At 41.0% G+C, this 13,738-nt stretch overlaps 1 protein-coding gene across 1 annotated transcript in view; it reads left to right on the forward strand.

The window, feature by feature from the left end:
- The first annotated feature begins 9,234 nt into the window (after positions 1-9,234).
- The window catches only part of LOC127448750 (rootletin-like), a 104,679-nt gene continuing 100,175 nt past the window's right edge, over positions 9,235-13,738 (forward strand). The window contains exons 1-3 of the mRNA XM_051711563.1: positions 9,235-9,325; positions 10,621-10,765; positions 10,884-10,990. Of these exons, the coding sequence (XP_051567523.1) occupies positions 9,284-9,325; positions 10,621-10,765; positions 10,884-10,990 (294 nt within the window). The 5' untranslated portion in view covers positions 9,235-9,283. The remainder of the gene's footprint in view (positions 9,326-10,620; positions 10,766-10,883; positions 10,991-13,738) is intronic.

A 13,738-nucleotide genomic window follows, 5' to 3' on the forward strand; every position in this document is an offset into this window, starting at 1 on the left:
TTGTCCAAACCACGTGCCAGTGCGAGATAACGGGGTGTGACTTAACTTCTCCGGTTAGTTTGATAGAAAGGCTTTCCAGTGGCGAAATAGGGGCAAGGACTTCCTGTTCAATACAAAACCAAGGAGGGGCTCTCTCAGGTGGAAGCGACCAATGAGCCAAATGTCTGAGACCGAATGCATAATACTAAAACAAAATCTTGAGTAGGCCTAGCCCACCTTTGTCAATCGGCTTATGTAACTTGTTGAAATATAATCTGGGACGTTTACCATTCCAAATAAAGGACTTCGCAATGCTATCAAATTGCTTGAAATAAGAGAGGGGGACATCTACAGGGGGAGACTGTAGCAGATAGTTGAATTTTGGAATATAATTCATTTTAACAACATTAACCTTCCCAATCATAGATAAATGTAATGAAGCCCACCTACTCACATCACTCGAAAACCTTTTTATTAAAGGGTCAAAATTAACTCTAACTAAATCACTCAAATTTGCTGGGAATAAAATGCCCAAATACTTAATGCCCTATTTGGGCCACTGGAAGACACCCAGTTGAAAAGCCGTTACTGGGCAGTACGCTGTCAGAGCCAAAGCTTCAGATTTAGACCAACTGACTCTGTAACCTGAGAATTTAGTAAAGGAATTAATAATCCTGTGGAGGCAAGGCATAGATCTAATGGGGTCAGAGACGAATAATAAAATATCATCTGCGTAAAGCAAAAGCTTATGCGCCACACCTCCCGCCATCACCCCTGGAAAATCATCCTCCTTTCTTATCGTGGCTGCTAATGGTTCCAGGGCAAGACAGAACAATAATGGGGAATGAGGGCAACCCTGTCAGGTGCCCCTATCCAGAGTAAAATAATCTGAAATTAATCCATTTGTTTGTACCACCACTACTGGGTGTCTATAAAGTAACTTAATCCATTCAATAAAAGTATTTCCGAACCCATATATTTCCAAAACCTTAGATAATCTCATTCTACCATATCAAATGACTTTTCTGTGTCAAGTGAGATGGCAGCAACCGGAGTCTGATCATTCACCACTGACCACATGATATTGATGAAACGCCTAATGTTATCAGAAGAGATTTGGCCCCGAATTAACCCCACCTGATCTGTGTGTATAAGAGGTGTCATAAATTAATCGGTTAGCCAAAATTTTTGACAAAATTTTAACGTCTAGCTGCTTCAGGGAACTTGGACGGTAACTCTTACACTCGCTTGGATCTTTGTCCTTTTTAAGAATCAGACTGATCCGGGCTTGTGTCATGGTTGGCAGAAGCTTTCCATTCTTTAATGATTCCGTATAAACTTCTAACAAAAGTGGAGCCAGTTCTGTAGCATAAGATCTAAAAAATTCAGTGGCAAAGCCATCTGGCCCAGGAGCCTTGCCTTGAATTGTCTAAGGCCTTACTTACCTCATCAAGCTCCTCCAAGGTTATCTCAGAATCAAGATAATTTTTTTGCTCAGTCATCAGTTTAGAGAGATCTAATGGTTCCACAAAGTTTCTAATATCTTCATCAGTAGACGAAGACGTGGAACTATAAAGATCAAGATAGAATTCTTTAAAAGCATTATTAATATCAATGGCCAAGGTAAATATTTCACCAAAAGCAGTTTTCACTGAGGGAATGGCAGAAAAAGACTCTCTCTGCTTTATATATCTAGCCAATAGCTTCCCTGCTTTATCCCCCAACTCAAAGTATGACTGTCTTGCCCTGAACAGCCAAAACTCCACCTTCCGTGACAAAATAGTATTATATCTGACTTTCAATCGGGTCAATTCTCTGAGGCCATCAGATGACATTCGGTTCTTATGTGCTTTGGATTTTTTGATCAATAAGGCATACTGTATGATCCGATCCCTAAGAACCGCCTTAAGTGCCTCCCAAGCCACGCCCACAGAGGATACTGAGGACCAGTTGGTCTCCATATAGACATTGATTTTAGCCTTTAACATTTGTTGGAATTCAGGATTTTGCAAAAGGGATACATTAAAGCACCAACTATATGATTTCTTTTTCTCCATATGTGGCAACACCTCTAAACTTACCAGGGCGTGATCTAAGACTAAGATGTTTCCAATTGAGCAATGAACAAAAGATGTAATGAGGGACTTAGATATAAAAAAACAAAAATCTATTCTAGAATAAATCTTATGGACTGATGAGAAAAATAGTATCGTCCCTACCAGATGGGTTCAAAAGTCTCCAAATATCTAGAAGACCAAGATTTGTACACATCCTGTGAAGCATCAGTGTTGCTCTAGTGGACTTACACACTCAAAGATTGAGTCCATCAAAAGATTAAAGTCTTCTCCCAATATTATATCATGAGGGGTGCCAGCAGCTTGCAACATCCCTTCAAGATCTATAAAAAAGCATTAGTTGCATAAATATTAGCCAAAATAAGACTTTGCCCCTGAATTTCTGCTAAAACAATAATGACTCTTCCTAATGTATCATTAATCTGTTTGAGACATTTGAATTGTAGATGTTAACTTATCAATGTAGTGACTCCCCTGCTCTTACTTGAGCCAGCACTAAAGAAAACATGTCCACCCCATATCTTCCCAAATTTTTTCAGCTTCCTGCGAAGAAAGATGCGTTTCTTGAAGAAACACTATATCATATTTCTTACATTTAAGAAAAGAAAACCTTCCTTCTTTTTATGGGGTGCCCCAACCAATTCACATTCCACGTGGAGAGAGATAATCCACTCATATTAACATCTGACATTTTGACATATTAGAAAAAAATAGACTGTGTGTCAAAAACAAAATTATAAAGACCACATTCCAACATTAGAGCAACAAACAAACCTCGAACTTCCCCCAAAACAAAACAAAAAAACAGAAAAAAGAAATACGTGTGCATGACAGCTCCAACTGGTGTCTATCCCTCTAAACTGAAACAGTCCATGTACCCCTAAGAGAACCCCCGCGACAACTTTGCCATCAGATTGCTCAAGTCCGGTGCTTCTGTACAAATTTTGTGAGACAGAATTATACAACAGAAAAAAAACTATAAAACAAACTCCAGCCAATAGGCAGGATAAACACAAAGACCTGTAAATTCCTCCACATAACTGTTCCGAAGGTGTGTTCCTCCATAAAACAATCCAATGTTTTGCAAGAAATATTACACAGAACAAACTCCAACCAATAGGAGGCGTAAGAACAAAGAACATGCAGATTCAACCACAACTGTCCCGAAGGAGTGTTACTCCACTAAACTCCCGCCTAGCGGCCGAACCAGCACAAAAAGAAACAAAGAAGGCGCCCAGCTTCCTCAAACAGTCAACTGAATGTTCAGTGAGTCAGGTCCACTCGGCTGCATCACACAATAACTTACGCACTCCATTGACTCTATGATTGATAATGCTCGCTGTGGGCATGTGAGAGTTTCTTTCATTCCTTGAATCAATCACGTTTCTGTCTTGTCGAATTTGCAAAGTCTGGGAACAAGAAAATGTTGTGGTTCTTCCAAGAAAGTCTTCCTTTACTCCTCGACTTGCGTAACACAAGATCTTTATCGAATGATCTCAGAAATGTGGCCAGAATTGACCGGGGCCAGTGTCCCTCAGCTGACTCGGGAAGAGCTCGTCTAGGAATTTCACCATATCTCGGCCTTCTTCGTTCTCAGGAATTCCAACAATTTGGACGTTGTTTTGCCGGCTACAATTCTCAAGGTCTTCCAATTTTTCCAAATCGTGTTCCAAGTCCACCTTGGTCGCTAGCGGATTAGCAGCTAATTCCCTCTCCGATGACTCCAGATAATCAATCCATTTCTCGACGTCCCCGATTCTTGTAATCAACTCCGAGAATTTCATCTCCATGGAAGTGATCGATTGACATATTACAGCAAGATCCTCCAAGCCTGCGATGACTTTCACCAGCATCACTGACATACTCGCTAGTTGACACTGAATTTCTCCCGCCGCACCGTCCAAACTGAGTCCCTGGTATCAGCTTGAGCATGTAAGTGTCTTTTAATGTCTCCAGAACCTGAGGATTTTGAATTCTTTGACATATTGTCTTCATAGAACAGTTATGGATCAGGGTGTAAAGAATCTCACCGGTTTATGAACTAAAAAGTATTAAAAACTAGCAAAGTGCTCAGAGCTTGCCGTTCACACGTCCAACCCTCACATGGCGCTACACTACTCCCTCTAAATGGCCATTTTTAATGTAACTAGTGAGGATTGACTTGTAGGCGTACTCTTAAAGTGATAGTAATTCTATAATCACTTGCAAACATTTATGATTTTCTTTCTACAGTGGATCTCAAAGGGAGATGTTTGGGAGAGTTTTAGTTTCAGTCACCATTCACTTTCACTGTATGGAGAAAAAAATATGTAGTGACAGTGCATGGTGACTGGAACTAACATTCTGCCTAATATATCCTTTTGTGCTCCACAGAAGTGAGAAATTCATACAGACTTAAAGGTATAGCTCACCCAAAATTGAAAATTCTCTCATTTACTCACCCATCCTAGATGCGTATGACTTTTCTTTCATCTGCTAACCTCAAAGTAAGATTTTTAGAAGAATTTCTCAGCTCTTTTGGTCAATACAATGCAAGTTACTGGGTGCCAAAGTTTTTAAGCTCCAAAAATCACATAAATTAGCACAAAAGTAATCCATAAGACTCCAGTGGTTAAATCTATATCTTCAGAAGCTACATGATAGGTGTGGGTAAGAAATGGATCACTTTTACATTCTTCTTGTGTTTTTGGTGATTCACCTTCTTCATGCATACCACCCCCTACTGAGCAGGGAGAAGCATTTCAAACAAAAAAAAGGACTTAGATATTGATCTGTTTCTCACCCACACCTATCATATCACTTCTGAAAATATGGATTAAAACACTGGAGTCATATGGATTACTTTCTGAGTTGAGCGGCATTCATGTCCTGAACTACCTTGACAACTGGTTGCTTTTAGCACAGTCAGAGGAACAGGTGTGCAAAGTAAACACAGTGATCTGTTGGAGCGTTTGGGCCTCAGAGTCAGTTGGGCAAAGAGCATGTTGGCGCCCGGTCATTAGATATCCTTCTTATGAATGAATCTCAACTCAGTGACCGTGTAGACGCTTCTGTCCGACGACCGCACTCAGTCTATCCTCTGATGCTTGATAAGCTTCAAGCTGGGGAGGGCATTTCTGCTGAAACATTTTCAGTGAGCCCTGGGTCTCATGGCCGCTGCTGCTGTTACCCCTTCAGAGTTGCTACATATGAGGTCTCGTCAATGTTGGGTCAACTTGATAGCGCCTCACCATTTGTTGCGACACGGTCGCTTACGTCTTGTGGTGATGCCACTGCTTAGCCACTCTAGCCATTTGGAACACGGCCATGACAACGCAAGAGCGTACGGTTTCCTGGCAACCGCTGGCACCCGCCTAGAGCAAGTGCTGTGATTTCAACTTTTACACTGGTGACTTCAAACTAGTAGTCAGAACTGTTTTGTGTTTAATTTGCTTATGCACATTCTTAAGATATAGCTATTTAATGCAGTGCACTGTGCAATGGAAGCCATTTATTTATATTGAGCAAAACAGGGCGTTGTGATTGGTCAAGTGACCAGATGGACACATCCAACACGGGCTTGGGTGCCCTGTGCGACGAACACCCATCCTTTGGGTGTCACACACAGCGTGGCACATAAACTGCCTGGAAATGCCTGCAGTCTACCTATCTTCTGAGAGCTTTTTGGTCGTACAGGGCTTTCACATACTGATCCGATCCGACTGCACTGCGGTAGTGGCGTACATAAACCACCAGGGGGAGTTTGGTTTTGCAAATGCTGAACTTGAGCTCCTCCTCTGGTGTTAGTGGCATCTCCTGGCAATTCGTGTGACGCATGTCCATCTGCACAGATCTGCTTTCGCATCAGGGTATGATACAAGGGGGATGAAGACTTCATCCTCAGACAGTTCTGATGATTTTGCAGCTGTTCGGGGAGGCTGAGACCGAACTGTTGGATGCCCTGGCCCACAGTTGGCCGACAAAGTGCAAATATGCATTTCCTCGTGTACATTTGCCTCACCAAGTGTTGAGCAAAATCAAGGAATAAAGGGAAACCATACTAATGGTTTGCGCTGGAGTGACTCCACGGCCCTTGGTTTCCAGAGCAGATGGAACTTTTGGAAGCCCCCCAAGTGGAGGATTCCACTGAGAAGGGATCTACTCTCACAGGTAAGAGGCACAATCTGGCATCCAAACCCAGAATTTTGAAAGCTTCATGTGTGACCCCTGAACAGGGCTCGTCTGTCACAAAGGGGTTGTCGCAACCAGTGCTCAACACCATACTTCCTGCCAGAGCCCCCTTTACATGGCGGTTATATGCTTTAAAAAGGCAAGTTTTTGCTTATTGGTGTTCCACTCATATCGAAGACCCAGTTCAATAATCTGTGCAGCCAATATTTCTCTTTTTACAACAGTGTTTGAAATGGAATCACACCATCCTCACTCAAGGTTTATGTCGCCGCTATAGCAACTGAACATGACCCCCTAGGCCTTTGGGCAAACGTCCCTTGGTCATGAAATTTTTGCAAGGAGCAAGACGGCTGAGGCCCCCTCGCCCCTTTACTGTTCCAGTCTGGGATTTTGCACTGGTGCTGAATGCACTTATAGGTCCTCAGTTCAAGCCACTTGCCACAGTAAGCTTACGCATACTCTCTTTAAAGACTGCGCTGCTTCTCGCTTTGGCTTCAGTTAAGTGCTTCATGGATCTTCAGGCCTTGTCAGTTAAAAACTCTTGCTTAGAGTTTAGACCGGACTTGTCAAAAGCTGTTTCTTAAGTCTAAGGAAGATTATGTGCCCAAAGTGTTGGTCACTCCCCTTAGGGCTCAGGTTAGTTACCCTGCAGGCTTTCTCCCCTTATCCATTCGTATCGGACAAGGTGCAAAAGTTGCAATTGCTCTGCCCTGTTAGTGTGTGAACATTGATCGTATGATTCAAACACGGCTAGCTGATCATCTCTTTCTAATTTATTTACAATTTATTTGTGTAATGCTTTACTACCCCACTGGCTAATGGCATTACATTAAACAATGGTCTTGTGCCGTCATGTTCACCTGGGTGAATTGTCATAATTGCGCTGTTGTGCTACCCAAGTTGGCTAGTGTCACCGCCACATATACACTTTTATGGTAACTTTCTACCTTCCCCCTTCCTATTCACGATAGGAAGGGGAGAATCTTTTGGTGCTTTTAGCACGACTTGACGGCATACATTTCCCATAGCGTCAGCTCAACTGACACAGTGTCAAAGTGACCGGCTTGAAAGGGAATGTTACGGTTAAGACTGTAACCCTGGTTCCCTGAAAAGAGGGAACAAGACAATGCGTACGCTGGATGCACTACTGATTTATCACTTTAAAGGTCTTAGTATCACTCTATTCCCTTCAGTTGAATATTCTTATCAGATAAGAGCTGTTCTCCACTATATATGTGCGATGATGCATGCGCAGGGAACGGAGCATAAAGCATAATCTTCCAATGAAATTGCAGTGACTCTTCAGAGATCGCCACTCCTGGGCAGAGTTATCTCATAGTATCAGCTAAACTGACACTGCGTCTCATTTCCTCCTTTTAGGGAACCAGGGTTACAGTTGTAACCCTAACGTCCTATAGTCTGAGTATACTTATTTTTGAGTTTTCTCTTCATTAACAGATAGCTGGAGCATCATCTGTTCCCCTTTTATTCCTAAATACTATCTCTCTTCTCCCCGCTCTGTCTGTATGGATGGAGTCATTTACCTCGTAGCAGATAACACCAAAAAGGTCTATCTGTATGACCCAGAGGGCAATATATGGGAAAAGGTGAGTTTTGGATGATATTCATAATTTATTTACATAGAAAAGCTTGAAGCCAGTTCTTGCAGCCAGTTCTTGACAAAGAACAATTAATTTATCTTAACTATGTCATTTTTAGATTAATAACACCAATCTATCTTTCAGATTCAGTTCCTACACACTTCATGAGAATGGGGGTTTAGTAGTTCTAGGTGGGGAACTGTATGTGACAGGGGGGCACTGGCAGGGCATGGAGTGGGATTATGGTGTGGAGGTGGAGGCATACAACACTTGGAAGGTGGAATGCTTCCTTCCCAGGCTCTGGACCTACAGTGTTCCATCTTCCTGGACACCTCACAATGGACTGAATGATTCCCTGATGAGACTTAGGGTCTTCTGTACCGTAAAAATAATTCCTGCTTCGGCTTTGATGTGAATCATGTTGTCTCCACATACACTGGTGTTGATCATTTACCAAAAAATACAAAAATGACCAGAATCAAAGTTTATAGCAATAATATTGTGATGTCACTGCAAATAATCTTAGATAGTTAATTATTTGGTTTATGTGTGTTTTAAAATTTGTATATTTAGATTGTTTATGCTTTTTTTGTTTGTTTGTTTGTTTGTTTGTTTGTTTTGCATTTGCATTTGCATTTGATATGGGATAAGTGTTTTTTTTTTCTCTCTCTCTTTATCTAATGCAGTGTTTATGTCACTGGGTGAAGATAAGCCCTGTTTGTTTGTCTTCAGTTGGCCAATAAAACTAAAAATTAAATGGCCTTTAGTTTGATGCTTCACTGTATGATGAATGTAGGATGATGAAATGTATGATGGAGTTCTCCTGCACCAACAAAGTGTCATGCTACTAAAATGTAAATTTCCCTCCTAAAGAGTCCAGACAGCCAGACGTCATAATTCAATATTCTATAATCTTCATGCTCATTCTAATCTTGGCAACTCAAATATTTATTACTTTTTTCAGAGAAATGCTTAACTATGTTAAAAACTCAAACACTTGTTAGTTATTATTAACATAACCTTAATGTAGTTTTAACAAACACTTGCTTATACTTGCTCAGATGTGACTGACAGCGTCCTTTTAACTATGGAAACCAGACAGCTTGCTTTTTAATTCCCATAACAACGCACGAGAGCGTCCGGTTTCCGTGGCAACCGCTGGCACCCGCCTAGAGCAAGTGCTGTGATTTCAACTTTTACACTGGTGACTTCAAACTAGTAGTCAGAACTATTTTGTGTTTAATTTGCTTGTGCACGTTCTTAAGATATAGGTATTTAATGCAATGCACTGTGCAACGGAAACCATTTATTTATATCGAGCAAAACATAGTCAACAATTTACATAGAAACAGGTTAGATCCAGTTTAAGGCTTTAAGTCTTCTTATGAATTGAAGACATTTGGAAAAAAACGTCGCTGTTCGGTTACTAGCGTGCTTTGGATCGATACCAGTTTCCAGATGAGTTGTGAAGGGGAGCAGGGACTGGAGGCTGTGATTCAGGTGCGTGTTTTTCATCTGGAAAGCTGATCTTCACAAGCTGTAACTTAATTAGGCTATTGCACAGTTACCCATTCAAAACAGCATGTGTGACTGAAAGAAGAGAGCCCTTGATTTAATATTAACGAGCCTTGTAATGTTTCAACAAATTAAGGTCGATCAGGGGGTCAGTTTCAGGTTCATCTTTGAAACTTGAAGAGGTGATGTACTCCGAAACTAATTTCCTTGTGCTGATGTGACATCCTGCGAAACTGAAACAGAGACAGACGTGACGAAATAGTTGGCAATAAATAATGTATTCTAAATTATTAATCATTTCTAAAGATTTTTTTTATCAAGTATCAAAGCAGTGTTTAGAATATTTCAGCTGAAGGTGAGTGAGCAAAAATTAATAGAGCGAAAAAGTTATAAGCTAATTGAGGCACTGTTTAGGGTTCCTCAGCTGCCACACTGGTGGAACACTTTGGCTATTCTCCAGGCAGATACCCTTTAAATTATCCTCAGTTTTCCTATTTGTGTATGTAAAGGGGTCATGATATGTCTTTTATTATTATTATTATTATTATTATTATTATTATTTATGGATGTTCCTTGTTGCTCAGTTATGATATTAGTAAAGAGTTATGTCCATACAAGAAGTCTCATATTTGTAAAACATTATGTTTTTCCATCCTCATTTTGACCCTCTGTCAGAATGCTCGGTTTTGGTGCTGCTTCTCCTTTAAGACTTGACAGTAAACACCTACTATTATGGTTGGCTCTCTGCTCTTGACTGACTCGCTTTCTCCTTGCCATCTCACTGTTACTGAGGTGGGCTACTGAAGTGATAAGGTAAAGTAGGTGTTGATGTGTTATTGTGGAGGCAGTCAGATCCAAATGTCTACTAAAGTGTAACAGCACAATGTAGAGGAAGCAGAGAACGAGTCATTTTGGCTGCTTGGTTTCAACAAATCCTTTTTTGCAGTAAGGAGGAAGTTTTGAGTTCTGAACCTTACAGTATATTTTTATAGTACAATGACCCCTTACATGTCAAAAGATCAAGGAAAATCAGATTCCTCATGTCATGACCCCTTTAAAAAACTTTCCCTTATGATGGAGTCACTGAAGGAACCTTTGACAGTCTTCAGATTTCTCCAGAGAGCTGAAAGGGTGCTTGGAGGATCTCCAGAGGGTTCTGCTGATGTGGCTGCTGAGGGACCATTTGAACCCCAAATGGTGCCTCAATTATCTTTCAGTTTTTACAGTGTATATTATTTGACTGTTAGTGTGCCTCTCTTCTTACACTAATGATACTGTAGAAGCTTGGGGAGTCACTGCTTAACCCAGATAGCAGTACAGAGGAAACGACTGGCACTGTGCGTGAGAATGAGGAGTCCAACAGCACACCAGTTCCTGCCCGCATCCGGGAGATCATCACTAGAAACCTGGTGGAAACGCCCACAGGTACTCTATACTGTGCATGAGCTCATTGGGGATGGGTCTGCTGGAGTATCTGGGTATAATTAGAACACATGTATATTCTGTTATTTCCTGCCATTCCTTTCCTTTGGTGATGTATCAGCCGAGAGCGGTGAGTTGGAGGAGAACCGGCTGCTGAGAGATCTGCCTTCTCAGATGTACACAGACAGAGACCAGCTGATCAGCAGGCAGGCTGCTCTCACCACCAGGGTAGGAGCACAATCACAAACATCACACACATGCCCTTGGGCTCCTGGACATCCAGTTCTTTTTTTTTTTTTATTTATTCCCTTTTCTCTCAATTTGGAATGCCCAATTCCCACTACTTAGTAGGTCCTCTTGGTGGCACGGTTACTCACCTCAATCCGGGTGGCGGAGGACAAGTCTCAGTTGCTTCCGCTTCTGAGACCGCCAATCCGCGCATCTTATCATGTGGCTCATTGTGCATGACACTGGGGAGACTCCGCATGTGGAGACTCACGTTACTCTCCGCGATCCACACTCAACTTACCACGTGCCTCACTGAGAGCAAGAACCACTAATCACGACCATGAGGAGGTTACCCCATGTGACTCTTCCCTCCCTAGCAACCGGGCCGATTTGGTTGCTTAGGAGACCTGGCTTGAGTCACTCAGCACACCCTGGATTCGAACTCATGACTCCAGGGGTGTTAGTCGTCGTCAATACTCGCTGAGCTACTCCGGCCCCCTGGACATCCAGTTCTTGTGAAAATGACTGGATTCCAATTATGTTAGCCATACACAAAGACACTTGATCACCTGACAGGTAATAACTGCATATGATAGAATGCAAATCAGATTAGATGTGAAATTAACAACCAAGTCTCATATAATGAATGTTACTATAAATACATTTTTGCAAAGGTCTTTCATGTCCGAATTAGCCTATATGTTTCCTTGCAGTTTGCTGATGAAATTAACACTAGAGGCGCTACAACAATTGTGCATTTTATTCACTTTCACACAAATCACGACTACAAGGGCTGATTATGACTTTATAAACACTTATTTTTTGCACTACTACTCACACTGCTATGTTATGATATTGAAATACTTTTACTATAACACATCATTTGTAAAAACGATAAATTTTATGTTTGTATTACAGACTAACCTAGCAGTGTGATTCGCTTCCGTGGTAGCTCACCTTATAGAGTGTTAGACTTTGGACTCGGAAGTACGTGGTTCGAGACCAGTCAAGCACTCAAGCTGACATGTGAGACAACAGTGTCATAAAAGCGACACAAATGACAAGTTTGCTTCAGAATATGTGCTTTTCATTTCTCATTTTGTTTTTGGACACTGTAGGGCTTTACCGGTTGTTTAGATCAGTGTTACTATCAGAAATAATTAATAATTATTTCTGTAGTTATTAATTAATATTTAAATTAATTAATTGAATCTAACTCATTAAAACCTCATATGGGACTCCAGTAAATGTAGTGTGCTACATTTAGGAGCAAGTTTGGTTATTAGCAATAATTAATAATTATCAAAGATAATTATTAATTATTAAAATCAATAGTACATTGATGAGAATCAATGTTAGCTTTTTTTATTCCTTTAAAATCAACAATTATCAAAGATAATCGTTAATTGTTAACATCGATGAAACATTAATTAAAATTAACACTAGCTTATTGATCATTCAAATTCAACAATCATCAAAGATAATTATCAATTATCAAAAATCAATAGAATATTAATAAGGATTAACATTGACGGGGCACCACCCTGAAATCAGGGACTAGTAACCAAATATTAAAACAGTCTCAATATTAGATTGTTTTCTTAGGAAAGAATATCGATTTTCGGGAAAAAAAACAATGAATGAAGGTTTGAATCCGAGCACTGACATCCCGTCAGTATAACACAGGCGTATGCAAAACAAACCAAAACACTTCTCTTTGTAATATAAACAAAGTTTATTTATGCAGTAATATCAATTAATAATTAATACAATGCAGTCAATAAACTTCCGACTTACAACTACAAACTAAACGGTGACATGATTAGATATGGAAATAAAAATAATCCTATAATACATAAGGTGTGTGTATGACAGTGTGTTTGTGTGTGTCAGTGTGGTTAGTGAGAGAGAGAGAGAGAGAGAGAGAGAGAGAGATTATTAAGTGACAGCCCGAAAGCTGATTTCGCAATAGCTGGAGAGAAAGCAGCTGTGTTCATCACTCAGAGACGCGGTTTTACTAGCGGGGCTCGTAAAAGTCCTGCGTTATTTGACTCTAATGGATGAACTCAGTTTCTGTCTCACCCGCGATGGTGAAAATGCACAACAATCCAATTTGGTTGGACCACAATACAGCAAAACAAATTTGTGATAATTAATACCCTGAGTATTAATAAAGAGCGGACATGGTGGTCCGTAAACTGTACAAGCAAAAACCTTGAAACACAAGAATAACACACTATAATATTCTATCTCTGCCCAGACGTAACCTCTTACTTGAATCGCATGAGGACACAGGTAGAATGTGTTTTCCTCCGTCCTTTAACTTTGACCCGGTTCCTTGAGGCTCGGGTGATGATGGGAGGCCGTTTCCTCGCTCTGTCGGCGGGCGGTACGGCTGTTGATTCTCGGCGGGCTGGAGGAGAACTCAGAAATGTCGACTTGATCTGTAGGCCAACGGATGAAGATGCGAATTTCTCAGGGGGCGGTACGGCTGTTGATTCTCGTTCGGATCCGTTAGAGTGTTCGGTTGAACACAGAGTAATCTCAACTCATCCAGCGAGATGGAGATTGTATGGCTACAGTTTCAAGTTCGGACATTACTTCCTTGTGCCACGAGGTTGCACCGGAAAGCAGCAAAAGCTACGTCTTTATTCGGTGAACGAAGTCGCTGGAAGTAAATTCTGGATGCATTTCAGAATTATTTCAACTCCTGATGATGTCATGTTTGAAGGACGTTCTGTTGTGTGC

Source organism: Myxocyprinus asiaticus, chromosome 12 (assembly GCF_019703515.2).
Source record: "Myxocyprinus asiaticus isolate MX2 ecotype Aquarium Trade chromosome 12, UBuf_Myxa_2, whole genome shotgun sequence".
In the NCBI taxonomy this organism is placed as follows: Eukaryota; Metazoa; Chordata; class Actinopteri; order Cypriniformes; family Catostomidae; genus Myxocyprinus; species Myxocyprinus asiaticus.